This window comes from Aspergillus nomiae, assembly GCF_001204775.2.
Source record: "Aspergillus nomiae NRRL 13137 chromosome Unknown contig00083, whole genome shotgun sequence".
Classification (NCBI taxonomy): Eukaryota; Fungi; Ascomycota; class Eurotiomycetes; order Eurotiales; family Aspergillaceae; genus Aspergillus; species Aspergillus nomiae.
This window is the reverse complement of record NW_015378138.1, coordinates 82,950-94,841: the sequence shown is the minus strand read 5'-3', so window position 1 is coordinate 94,841 and position 11,892 is coordinate 82,950. Positions and strand designations below refer to the sequence as shown.

Here is an 11,892-nt window from a genome sequence, read left to right as displayed (position 1 = left end):
TTGAGAGGTCGTTTATTATTCGGGGTTTGTTTTTCACTTTTCAGTCCTTTCCTGTCTTGGTTTTATTTGTTGCGATGTGGTGTGGTGGCTAATGGTGCTTTCTAGGGCAAACTTGTCTCGTGCGGAATCCGTGCAGCCAGACTGTGACGAGGCAGAATGTCGATGGCTCTTGGTCTTTTTGTATCCCGCGGCCGTTGTCTGGCGGCACCATCATTGGGGGCACGAAGCAGCCGCGCGATTATGATCCTACTCCGTCGCTGGAGACGAGGGAGAAGTTGCTGGCCAACGCGGCCAAGTGGTTCCCGTTTGCGCCGGGGAGTGAGGGCAAGTTTGATGTTATTCGCGATATTGTGGGTAGGAGGCCGGCCCGAGAGGGTGGAATGAGGATTGAGGCGGAAAAGGTCGGGGATGGTCGGTTTGTGATCCATGCGTATGGGGCTGGCGGGAGAGGCTTTGAGTTATCATACGGAGTGGCCGGGGATGTCGTGAAGTTGATGGTGGGCAATAAGTTGGTTGGCGAAAAGGCCTCGTTGTAGAAATCGTACACACCTCTCTCCTTGTATTGTTGTCAGTTGGGGGGACGTGTTTGGATTGATTGTATGAAAATGTTCAGTTTTGAGACGACATTTGCTCTATACAACCTCTAAAACTCCCAGTGTCTATATGATCGCAGGTGACTTTCAAGTCTAACATTCAGGAAGCGCATATATCATAATACCTCGTCGGCAAAAGAAAAAGAAAACGCTAAGTTCATTTCATCAACGAACGTTCTTTTTTACGTACAAAACCTGGGCATAACAAATGGTGTCCTTCACTCCGCCATGAAATGCACGACACACGATCTATCTCAATCTTGTGTACACGGCTGTTGTCTTCTAGAATCTTTGGGCATGAAACCGGCTTGGCCGGAGTTCACGATCAAAGATGACACACAAAACGTCACACGTTAACCGCAGCCCTCAGTCGAGGAGACCAATACAAGTGATTACTCGGTAAGATGAGCGACCAAAGATAAACAACATTGTATCTATCATCCAGGAGATCAACACTGCGGGCCCGGACAAAGGCCTGGTTCACCGATTCCAGGGTGGGGGCGCTGCCCGAAAGCCCAAGCGTCGCAGTTTCTTGGGGGGATCGCACACGCTCAGCCTTCACCCTCCTGTGCAATGGTTTCGTCGTTCGAAATCGGTACCGGTGTCCCATGCAGTCTCGCCAGCCGTTCTTCTTCCTTCTGTTCCCGGATCCGTTCCGTCTCCCTGCGGAGGGCAGCCAGGTTGAAGCTATCGTCGTCATCCTCCTCATCGCTGCTCTCATCCTCGGCACGCCAGTTACCGCTCTCAAACAATGTTCGTCCAGTGGCTTCCTTGGCCTTGCGGGCTTGTTCTTCGGCTTGCTTCTTGTCCAGACGCTGCTTCTTCCACTCGGCGAAGGTTTCCGGGGTAACCGGTGTCAGATTGCCCGTGAGCTTGTGTCGTTCGCTTTCAAGCCAGTCTTCTAGCGTTAGGGTGTTGAGCGGGGACTTGTCCATCAAGGCCTTCTCAGCCGCACGCTGCTCCTTCGTCTTCAGGACGAATCTGGTGAAAGTCAATCAGTATCAATCAAAAGAAAAAGTGCTAAGACAACAGCGCAACATACCCAGGGGGCAAACTGTGCTTATACTTGCAGGTGTCACCTCCATTGGGACAGACCCAGAACCAACCGTACTTCTGGTTCTCGACCGCCTCGATGAAGAACTTGCAGACCTTATCAGTAGTCGTCTTCGGGTTTCCGTGCTTGCTGAGGACGACGTTGCGCAGTTTCTCTTCATCCCAGTCGTCCATCGTATCCTTCTTCTTGTTCTCTTCTTCCGTGGCCTTCACATCTCGGGAATCGGTGTACAGATCCTTCTTAGCAGCCTTGCGCTCCACATTCGGATCGTGACTGAACTTGCACTTCTTTCCCTTTTCACAATTGCCCTGCTTGAAGAAGACACACAGAACGGTCTTGGGGTCCACACCGAAGGGAATCTTCTGCACCTGCACCGGCTTGAACAGCTCGGCCGCCTCCTTCTTCGCCTGATCGGCGGCCTTCTTCTCAGCCTCACGACGGGCCTTCTCGGCCTCTTTCCGCTTCACATCAGCGGATTTGTTCGACTTCTCCTGGGTTCTTAATTGTTCGATCTGTTTCTTGGCCTGGGCACCTTTTTTCTGTAGGATGAAAGATTTTGCTGTCAGTGGCGATTTCTCTCTCGGACGACCGTCGGGGGTGTTGAAAGAGGGGGAAATTATGCTATCGGGAGATCGCTACATACGTTTTTCATGCCAAAGGTCTATAAAAAAAATCAACGTTAGCGACGTTTATACGATCACGCGATCGGGGTGACAAACCTTGTCCTCGACCGTGGCCTTCTTCTTCTTGGGCTCATTGCTCTGCTTCTTGGGAGGCATGATGGCGGTTTTTCCTTTTCTCTAATACTCTCTATCGATAAAACGCTGCAAACCCGACCAGATAAGGATAGATAGCGCACGCCTGTCTAGCGGTGGCGGTGGTGTTGATCGAAACGAACCTCCCACAGTCGACGGGTCGAAAACCGTTGGTGGGGGATTAAATGCGAGGGCGGAGGCTTTTGAAAACAACAAAAGCCGGATTGCCCGAAAAAGAATCAAAAAGGAAGGGAAGAAAGATGAAGGGTCAAAGAACACCTCTCGCGGTTACCGAGACGAGAGGGAAACGATCGTGGTGGTCTGAAGGAGATCTTTCTTTTCGGTGAGTTGAAGGATTGATCTTCCTCCACATTTTCGAGGTGTGGGTTTGTTTCCCGTATTGTGGCGGCACCGCCAACAGATCTTTTTGCCCTGTAAGAGGCACCGTTCTGATGCTCTTACTAAGGGGTCATTTACTCCATTCTTTTTCCTGCATGGCCCCTACCACGTTGATTCTCGTGTTCTCGAGTAATGGGAAATGCGGCCAAGACTGGCTATTTTCTTTTGGGTTACATATTAGCAAAATAATTAGCTCATCAGACAAGTATCTTGATCTCCGGTTGCTACCAGGTACAGAGAGGAGACCTAGTATAGCACGACATTCGATGTTCAGTACCATGCGTCTTCTGAAAGCCTGCTAGTAGCACTCGAGATATTGATTTATTGTTTACTGCTGTGTCTAGAATGTTTCGCAAGTCTGAGCGTATATTGTATAACGGGAAGAGGTAGTATACCCCGTGGTTATATATATTTGCGCCTTTCCAGGCTCACGAACAACCCGGACAGTCCATCGCGAAGCAGCCCTAGTACAGGTCCATGAACGGAACATTCGAAGTCTTCATCTCACTAGACCCAATCTTCTTTTTCACAGAAAACCTCATTACAAAGAAAATTCTTCCAACCTGTCGTAGGATCGCGACTGGCCTTGCTATACTCCCAGTACTGGGGATAATACCCAGCAAACTCCCAGTCCACCAGGGCAGTGATCTTTCCCTGACCATTGACAAGGATATTGCGTGGCACAATATCGCCATGGGTGAAAAAAAAGTCCTCGTGTTTCTGTGGTGGATCGTCGTCCTGTGAAGAGTCGTCTTCTTGTGATGAATCGTCCTGTGATGGACATATCATCGTAGCCACACTGTTTTCGCTAAGGGAACTGTTGAATTCCTTCCTAGAATTGAATGGCCCGACCTCTTTAAGTTGTTGGAAATTGGATATGATCCTTGCTGGCCCATCATTCAGGGCCCCAATATATGTACCCTTAAGCTTACGAAGCTCGGTGACATACCGCCTCAAATCCTCGGCGAGAACACCTTGTTGGGCCTTAGTGAAGTCCATCCACACCATGTCAAGTGCTTTACCCTCCACAAAGTCCATGGTGATCTTGTCGACTTGATCGTTTTTCCAATGAACCAAAATTGGTAGCCCTTGTTCATCATTCTTTCGCTCGAACACTTTACCGTTTTTCAAGTGGATGTTGGTTGATTTGCCTTCCCCATCATAGCGGACGTCGAGCCTTTTGTCTCCGTAGTGGATGCTACGGACTTTTGGAACCGGGATCTCTGTATTGTCATTGATGAAGATGAGCGAAAGGGCCTCGTAGATCTTGAAATCCTCCCCGCTCTTTACTATCTTCCCATCGATGTATTCTACCGTATGGGTCCCTTTATGGTATATTACTTGGTTCTGAGGGATATCATCTATTGCTTAGGGTTAGCTGATGTCATAAGTAGATGGATGATATGCTTACCATTACGCGCCATTTTGAGAACACCGTAGACTGCAACACTCTTGAAGTTACATATTAGGGCAAACAGATAGGAAAAGCAAGATCATTTTATATAAACGAGCCTATATAATTGCAGAGCGCTTCTCGCTCCGCAATAAAGGGTTTCAGAGCTCTATGAGGAGAATCAAGAGATGTTTCACCAAATAAAGAGTTGATCGTGCCATGACGGCGCTTTTCATATTCAAAACGGCTTTGAGGCTCCGTTTCGAAGGAGAGATGGGGTGGAGGGTCTGAACTGTGGTTGTGTGAAGTGATGATATGTAAGTGTTATGTATGGATGCTTTCATCAGTGTGACCCAACACGCCGATGTTGGCGGTTGGTTGACTGTAGAGACAATGAATGAGACGGTGTGGTTACCCCATGTTCGAGATTCGGACAAGGGTTCTATGATCTTCCCAGACGGCTTTATCCTCGGGTTCTACAGGACAAAGAGACATGGTCCTAACACTGACGAATACCAAAAAGTCAGCGAAGTCGACTGGGAAGAAAACGTGTATAGAAATGCGTTTTTGTACTCCTGGACAACCCGGATGCCTTGCGCGTTTGTTACCATGCATGCACCAAAATGGGAAAATTAACCTCAAATTACATATATTGCACTATCTCGATATCTCAGGCATCAAGAGTAGGTACCAGTACGTTTACACCCCCCATGGTACTCAATGCGTACATTACCCCCCGAACACTGATTCATCCTCCTAAACTCTCCATCCCGCATATCATACTGTAGCGCACATCTGAGCGCAATAGGTAGTATCTCGGATCATCTCATACAACTCATTGAATCTTATTTTAATTCGTCACCAAAGTCATGGATCAAGCCCGTTTCAAATGATTTTTAAGCATATAATTAAGACACCTCCTGAATCTTGGAGGACTTAGCCGACTCCCCAGCGTCCTTATCAGCCTCCTCAAGCTCGGGCATCTCATCATCATCCTGGAACAAGTAGTCAGTATTTGCAACTGTATGACGTTGATAACTTTGCCTGCGAAAGGGACGGAACCTACCGAGCCGACCTCAGCACCTTCACCACCAAGACCAGCGCCACCCATTCCCTCAAGGCCTGCGCCGAGCTTGGAGAAGTCAATGTTTCCAAGACCACCGCCCTCGCCGCCGCCGAGGCCTTCGAAGCCGCCGAAGTTATTCGCATAGTCATCCTCAGCAGCCTCGTCCTGCTCATCCTCATCGACCCACTGCACAATTATCAGTATCGCACATAGTCGTGTTGGAAGAGGTCGCATTCCATACCTTATCGAAGTCGGTCTTGATGAAGTGGATCTTCTGAGTGGTCTTGAGAAGACGGGGCCAGTACTCCTCCTTCAGCTCCTTCTTACGCAGGACCAACTCAACTTCACGGTCGCTGTGGTTCACCTTGGAGTTCTCGGGGTCGATCTCGGCGTACAAATCCAGGGAGACTTCATAACGAACACCCTTCTTGGAATCACCGGCGAATGTGACATTGGTGGGAGTAATGTTGAGGGTAGCTCCGGCACGAGCTACATCGGAAGCCTTGATGTTCACGTAGAGGTAATTGCGCTCAGCGTCGTCGGCAGATGAGCGCTGGGCCCATGTGACTGGAGGGTTCCCATATGTTAGCGAACCTCGATCCGATTAGGAAAGAATCAGTGCGTTAATGGATTCGAGAAAAAGCCTTTGAGCTTATTCTGCTCTTATCCCCTCTCCTAAATACGAGAAGAAAAAAAACCGATACAGAACGCCAAGGTGGGAAGGTTATGTTGGCATAACTTGCAACAAAGCGGGGAAAGGTAAGAGGGGGAGTCTGCAGAATTACGTACCTTCAGGGTGGGCCTTGGGAAGCTCAGACATAATGAAGGTGGGATGTGTAACGGGGATTGTATGGATAAATGGAAGTGAAGATGAGAAAAGGGGGATATATTGGCCAGTGGAAGGGAAGGATTATCGTGAAGGGTCAGTTGGAAGCTGAAGAGGTTGAGACTAAGCGTGTTTGGTGAGTAAGGGAAGAATAGTACTAGTAATATTCGTCCTACGAATACCAACCACAGCTGATGATCCGCTCTAGAAAGTACTGGAACTCTCACTCCTGGCCCGCTGTTTGACCTGTTTGCGGACTGTTGTCTGCCTGGGGCACCAAATTCACTCGACGTCACTGGAAGGCGGTCACTCACTTACAACCGCTCGCTGACTCAGCAGGGACTGGATCGTCCGTTCGCTGGCCACGATCATGTTTGATTCTGGATCAACGAGATCGACCACAATGCTGATTACACTCACAAGTGAGGATCATCGAACTCGCGGTGTGATTTAACCCCGTTTAACGTACACGGTAACGCTGTCAACCTGAGCTCATCCCCGGCTATCTCACCACATTGCCGAGGAATCCTGTGCGCTGAGAGATCATCCTGCCTTGATAACCCCACCTACTGCAACGGCCCAGTCCATAGATATTGTATTCTGAGCCTTGTGCCGATACGGTCCCGACCTTTCTGAATTACCTTATATATCTTCCCCACCCCTGCTGTTCACATACAGGCTATTCGCCATAGGCTCCACAATATCAAAGGTCTAGTATAGAGAGATCAGTGTGTTAGCCCGATTCATTATGGAGACTCTCAAAGCGGTCTTTTTCGGTCCCGATCCTCAGGCACAGGTATGCTCGGATTAACTACGCTCTCAGACTTGATCATTCTAACAAGATTTCCATGGACAGATGAGAAAATGCAACGCACTCATCCGCGCCAATACTCGCCAATTGGACCGCGATATTGCACAGCTCAGGACTCTGGAGAACAAAACGCGGCAATACATTATGAACGCCTCCCGTCGAGCCGAGCGAAATCCATCACAGTCGAAGCAGGCCACTAAGGAGGCTAAGACGTTTGCTCGCGAACTGGTTCGGATCCGGAAACAATCCACCCGTCTACACACGAGCCGAGCCCAACTACAGAGCGTCCAGATGCAGGTCAACGAAGCATTCTCGGTGCGCAAGATCCAGGGAAGTCTGAAGAAGTCGACTGGGATCATGAAGGACGTCAACACCCTCGTGCGACTACCCGAATTGAACGCGACGATGCGTCAACTTTCGACCGAGCTGGTCCGGGCTGGTATCATCGAGGAAATGGTAGATGATGCGATGCCAGACAATGAACTCTACGAGGATGAACTGGATGAGGCTGAGGAGGAGGTTACTAAGGTCTTGCAGGAGATCTTGCAGGGAAAGCTTGCGCAAGTCGACGCGGTCAAAGCCGAGGAGCCATTGGAGGAGACTCCCGCCGCCGAAGAGCAGTTCGAAGACCAGGAGGCCACTCTCGAACAAATGAGAGGCCGACTGGAAGCCTTAAAGAGCTGAGTGCTATGAACCCCGGATTGAGCCTATGTCTACGTATGCCTGTAATATGATGTTACGAGCGACCCTGAAATGCTGCCAAAAGCATGGTTCTTTGTTATATATTCATTCTTGGAGTTCGGCCGGTGGAGCACGTGGGGTTTGGTTCATTTGCATTTTTTTTGTGTCTACTTTAGAGGCAGGCCCTGATTTCCAGAGTATGCAAGGTTATTTCAGCGTTGTCTCAATCCATTGTCATAACTTCTATATCGACCACATGGTACATGTCATTATCATTCTTGGAGTGGGTCGAGGGTCTTTGCCTTCTAATCCATTCTTGTATAGGTGAGCCATGGCATTGATGTTAAAAATGACTCTATTAACCCATGAATAATGAATAACAATGAATTGGAGGTATAATGAATGTCAATATATGTTATTCCGTGTCAAAGTATCAATCGAGCGTAGTGTTGATGTTGGTCAAACACGGTCAGGTCGGTCAGTGACGTTTCTATTTGCGGATGGGGCGACAACCGCCCCCAAAGCGGACTAGCGGCAGAACTCAGCCTCTCCTCCGGTCTTTCCTTGTTGTCCCTCGACTTCCACCCGCGCCTGTTTGTCTTCCCGCATTTGCCTCTTCTCTCCTTTTTATCATCTCAACATCGCGCCGTTTATCTAAACGTGGTGCAAAATTGACTCTAATACTTCTGTTCAACTCCACTATCTACCACTTATCGCGCAAGCTACGCCTGCTAGAGCAAGCGTCTCAAAATCAGACTTTTACGCCCCCCTTGCTGTTGCGAACCTTTCTTCGGTGACGCAACGACTGACACGCTCGAACTTGTTGGATCTTTTGAGAGTCGCTAGTATCGCCCATATTCATCTATTCTTCACCTAACACAATGTCTGGAAAGTTGGACAAGTCTCTGGACGAGATCCTCGTCAACCGCCGTCAGGGCGCTCGTCGCCGCAATCGTCGCTCAACCCAGTCTAAGGCTGCCCCGGCCGCCGTTGGAGGAGTCAAGAAGAGCACGAGGGCTGCGAAGCCAGCCGGCAAGGTTGCCCAAGCTGGACACCCTATGTCAACTGAAAGCAAAATCATGGTCAGCGGCTTGGTAAGTCTCGATTCTCGTGCCTTAATCTTGGCAAGGACACTGTTTGCTAACGTGACCAGCCTTCCGATGTGAATGAGGCCAATATCAAGGTATGTTGATTAAGAGGCCTTCGCCTTGGGTTTCTATCGCCATGTCTTTCTTTCTCGAGACCTTTGAGGCGCACCGGCTCTTACACACGTTCCGACCCTTGTCACGACGTCCTCATATCTTCGCGACCGTTCTTGGTCACTTGAAAAGGCAGCGTACTCCTTTGAGCCATGTTCGCGCGCTATTTGAAATCTAGCACTTCGCGAGTCAGCCGAAGTTGAGTCCTGCCTGCAGTCTTGCGAAAAGTGTATCATGCTTGAGCGGATCTTTTAGCAATCCGCTCGCGAGATCGCTGCAGACTGTGCTACGAATGGTAGTTGAAACACACCGTTCTGATTTCATCCCGCTTGGCCACACCTTTTGAATTTGCACTTCGGGTGTCGGGCATCAGCGAGCGCACCAGCAGACCAGTAGGGCATTAGTCCATACAGCAGGCAATTTTCTCCTGAAATTTCTCTCCCATCGTCTCTGTCTGAGTGTGCCATGTAATATGGGAAGAGGCACCTCGATTGTGACTTTGGTGGGACCCGTTAGGCCTTGCTTCGCCCTGAGATGGGCTATTATGTGGGTGTCTGGGGGAACCTGATTAGTCTTCACCGCACACCAATGATAATGTCTTGACTACGTCGGTACTTTGTATTTGGACATGGTGTTGGGTGGATCCGACCCTGGTTCAAATAAGTGTGGAAGTGGATTTTTCTTGGTACCGGCCGAGGTGGATTAGGAACTGCGAAGAAGGCACGACTTTCAGTACAATGGAAATATTGGCGGCCATTGATGCAGACTTGGGATGCCTGTTCACTGTCTCGGGCTTTCAAACCTGTTGCATCTAACCCTTGAGGGTCTTACTAACTGCCGCTGTGTGCTCGCTGATGCTCTCGCTGTGGAATTTCGGTCCAACCTACGCGTCTTTTTTCTCGAGCTTTCGTTCATGCCAGCGTCTACAACCATGTGACTAAATCTTCATGAGCACAAGTACTAATCATGTGTGCTGGATATAGGAATACTTCTCTAAATCCGCAGGACCCGTCAAGCGAGTCATGCTCACTTACAACCAAAATGGCACTAGCCGCGGCATCGCCTCGATCGTCTTCAGCAAACCCGACACGGCTGCCAAAGCAGCCAAGGATCTGAACGGACTCCTTGTTGATGGACGTCCCATGAAGGTAAGTTTCTTACCTCATTCTCTAATTTCCCGATGGGCTGAGTCTAATGTTGTACAGATTGAGGTTGTCGTTGATGCCAACCATGCCCCCGAAGTCCCCGCTGCCAAGCCCCTTGGTGAGCGTGTCGCGTATGTCTATGTCCATGGTGCTATTAAAGGACTAGTACTAACCAAAAACAGACAAACCAAGTCCCAACCCAAGCCAGCCACTGCCAGCAAGGCTGCCGACAGCAGTCGTGGACGTGGCGGCCGTCGTGGTGGCCGCCGCGGACCCAAGCCTAACCGTCCCAAGCCCAAGACCGTGGAGGAGCTTGACGCTGAGATGATGGACTATTTCTCCAACGAGAACGGCGGTCCTGCCGAGGGCAACGCCCCTACGACCGCGCCGGCTCCGCAAGCCGCCAACGGTGGCGAGGATCTTGGAATGGCTGAGATTTCTGTAAGTTGCCCTGGCCTGGGGTAACCTGGAAGACTGGCTAACATGTGTATCAGTAAATGTATCGTGGTACCTTCATTTCAATTGCAGAGGCAGGTTACTTCTGCCAAGTCAGGTTGGCTTCTAGTCAGCTAGGGATGCCATCCGGACTTGATCTTCGGATTCGTGTTTCGGTTCTCTTTTTGCCCTTTTCACTTTTCTCGCCGTATGTTTTCTTAGTTTGGTTTTCTAATGTCTCTTCTGTTATTTGACTCGTTGACGGGAACTGGAGGACGACTTGTATGTATTTAATAAACGGATCGTTGCAATGAAAACCCGAGGTGAAAACGTGAAATGTTGCCAGCTCTATGTAGTTTTGGGTTGTGACCAGGCTGGTCCTGGCCTATGGGACTAATGCATCTTTATAATATAATACCAGTCATATTACAGTCCTAGATTTCTCACCTTTCCGCTTATTATGAGCACTGAGTGGAGGTGTCTTGATGCCACGGTTATTGTCAATGTAAGTTGGCAATATGAATAACCCGAGGCAGGAAGATTTACATGTCCATCTTTCCATCATCACTTGAGCTTCACTTTCCCAGGAAGTCTCCACGGGAATGTTAAATTGCAGGAAAGCTGACATGCCCGGAACAGGCTACCTGCATAACAGGCTCTAGTGACACATCTTACTCTATACGTCTCTTAGTCTTTTGAATCTCCCATTCTCCTGACTTTCTAGCTCTCTCTGGAGTTGAGCCCGCAAACAAATTCTAAATTTACAGTCAGTAACGGCCATATAATTCCCTTCCAAGTTCATATTCCAGATGCATCAACTGATAGACAAACATCCAAAATATACAAGAATATAGGCAAAATCCAAAAAAATTAGTACATTCATGAAATCAGCAGAAGTCAAAAGTACATCGGTGTCATACACACAGCTGCTCCAGTAGCCCCTGGATGGAAGCTCATAAAGTGGAGCAGAAGTTTCACAGTAGTGCGTAGTGTACCCTGTATATGTCCGGTTGTGACTATCAAAGCTGAATACGGAAATGGTATCGTATTTTGGGGTAAGGATCTTTCGATCTTAAGTTTCAACCAATAATATTTTACATTCTTGACGCACTGGCATGCACCATAGACTAGATAGTGCGGCGTCTTGATCTGTTTTTCATTATGTTTGGGACTTAGTACTTCTATGATCCCTGATCTGCAGGATAGGGTTCCAAGCCATGATGATATCTTGGCGTGCTGAGAGTGTGACGATAGAATATAGGTCACAAGGGCTTGATGTGTCACATCGTAGGGCGACAAACAGATGGCATTCTCGGAAGATAATTCCGTTGTGCTGATCAGGAATGTATGTAAATGCCGAAAGAAGAACTAAACTTCCGCTTTCGTCGAAACAACGGCACAGGTAAACTCAAGCTTCGAATTAATATAGATGTGCTATATTCAGCCGGATGCGGATATGTAGAAGCGTGACTTCATTCAAGCAGTTTCTGTATTAAGAGCTTCTTCCGAAATGAGATGAGATATGACCTGTGTGC

General features: G+C 48.8%; 5 protein-coding genes across 5 annotated transcripts; 2 read left to right on the top strand and 3 right to left on the bottom strand.

Moving 5' to 3' along the window:
• Window positions 1–1,144: 1,144 nt before the first annotated feature.
• Window positions 1,145–2,657, bottom strand: ANOM_005929 (translation machinery-associated protein TMA46; the record flags this gene model as incomplete). Its single annotated transcript, XM_015551186.1, has 4 exons — window positions 2,367–2,657; window positions 2,291–2,308; window positions 1,636–2,186; window positions 1,145–1,574 (listed from the first exon to the last, which is right to left on the bottom strand). The coding sequence occupies exons 1-4, from the start codon at window positions 2,424–2,426 to the stop codon at window positions 1,145–1,147; spliced, it is 1,059 nt and encodes a 352-aa protein (XP_015408294.1). The 5' UTR covers window positions 2,427–2,657.
• A 651-nt stretch (window positions 2,658–3,308) lies between these two features.
• Window positions 3,309–4,225, bottom strand: ANOM_005928 (uncharacterized protein; the record flags this gene model as incomplete). Its single annotated transcript, XM_015551185.1, has 2 exons — window positions 3,309–4,162; window positions 4,213–4,225. 2 exons carry the CDS (start codon window positions 4,223–4,225, stop codon window positions 3,309–3,311), a joined length of 867 nt encoding a protein of 288 aa, XP_015408295.1.
• Window positions 4,226–5,102: 877 nt separating this feature from the next.
• Window positions 5,103–6,080, bottom strand: wos2 (Hsp90 cochaperone SBA1; the record flags this gene model as incomplete). Its single annotated transcript, XM_015551184.1, has 4 exons — window positions 5,103–5,189; window positions 5,261–5,446; window positions 5,502–5,827; window positions 6,050–6,080. 4 exons carry the CDS (start codon window positions 6,078–6,080, stop codon window positions 5,103–5,105), a joined length of 630 nt encoding a protein of 209 aa, XP_015408299.1.
• Window positions 6,081–6,729: 649 nt separating this feature from the next.
• On the top strand, window positions 6,730–7,694 carry ANOM_005926 (ESCRT-III subunit protein VPS24). The gene is made up of 2 exons (XM_015551183.1): window positions 6,730–6,882; window positions 6,943–7,694. The coding sequence occupies exons 1-2, from the start codon at window positions 6,835–6,837 to the stop codon at window positions 7,579–7,581; spliced, it is 687 nt and encodes a 228-aa protein (XP_015408300.1). The 5' UTR covers window positions 6,730–6,834; the 3' UTR covers window positions 7,582–7,694.
• Window positions 7,695–8,195: 501 nt separating this feature from the next.
• Window positions 8,196–10,556, top strand: ANOM_005925 (putative RNA annealing protein Yra1). The gene is made up of 6 exons (XM_015551182.1): window positions 8,196–8,672; window positions 8,732–8,761; window positions 9,761–9,925; window positions 9,983–10,053; window positions 10,105–10,363; window positions 10,417–10,556. Exons 1-6 carry the CDS (start codon window positions 8,460–8,462, stop codon window positions 10,417–10,419), a joined length of 741 nt encoding a protein of 246 aa, XP_015408293.1. The 5' UTR covers window positions 8,196–8,459; the 3' UTR covers window positions 10,420–10,556.
• The last annotated feature ends 1,336 nt before the right edge of the window (window positions 10,557–11,892 follow it).

Excerpts from the sequence above, each read along its gene's own strand:
- ANOM_005926 (XM_015551183.1), top strand. The coding sequence starts at position 6,835 with ATGGAGACTCTCAAAGCGGTCTTTTTCGGTCCCGATCCTCAGGCACAG. Across the intron at positions 6,883-6,942 it reads GTCCCGATCCTCAGGCACAG|ATGAGAAAATGCAACGCACT; the intron begins GTATGCTCGGAT and ends TTCCATGGACAG.
- ANOM_005925 (XM_015551182.1), top strand. The coding sequence starts at position 8,460 with ATGTCTGGAAAGTTGGACAAGTCTCTGGACGAGATCCTCGTCAACCGC. Across the intron at positions 9,926-9,982 it reads TTGATGGACGTCCCATGAAG|ATTGAGGTTGTCGTTGATGC; the intron begins GTAAGTTTCTTA and ends AATGTTGTACAG. Across the intron at positions 10,054-10,104 it reads CCCCTTGGTGAGCGTGTCGC|ACAAACCAAGTCCCAACCCA; the intron begins GTATGTCTATGT and ends AACCAAAAACAG.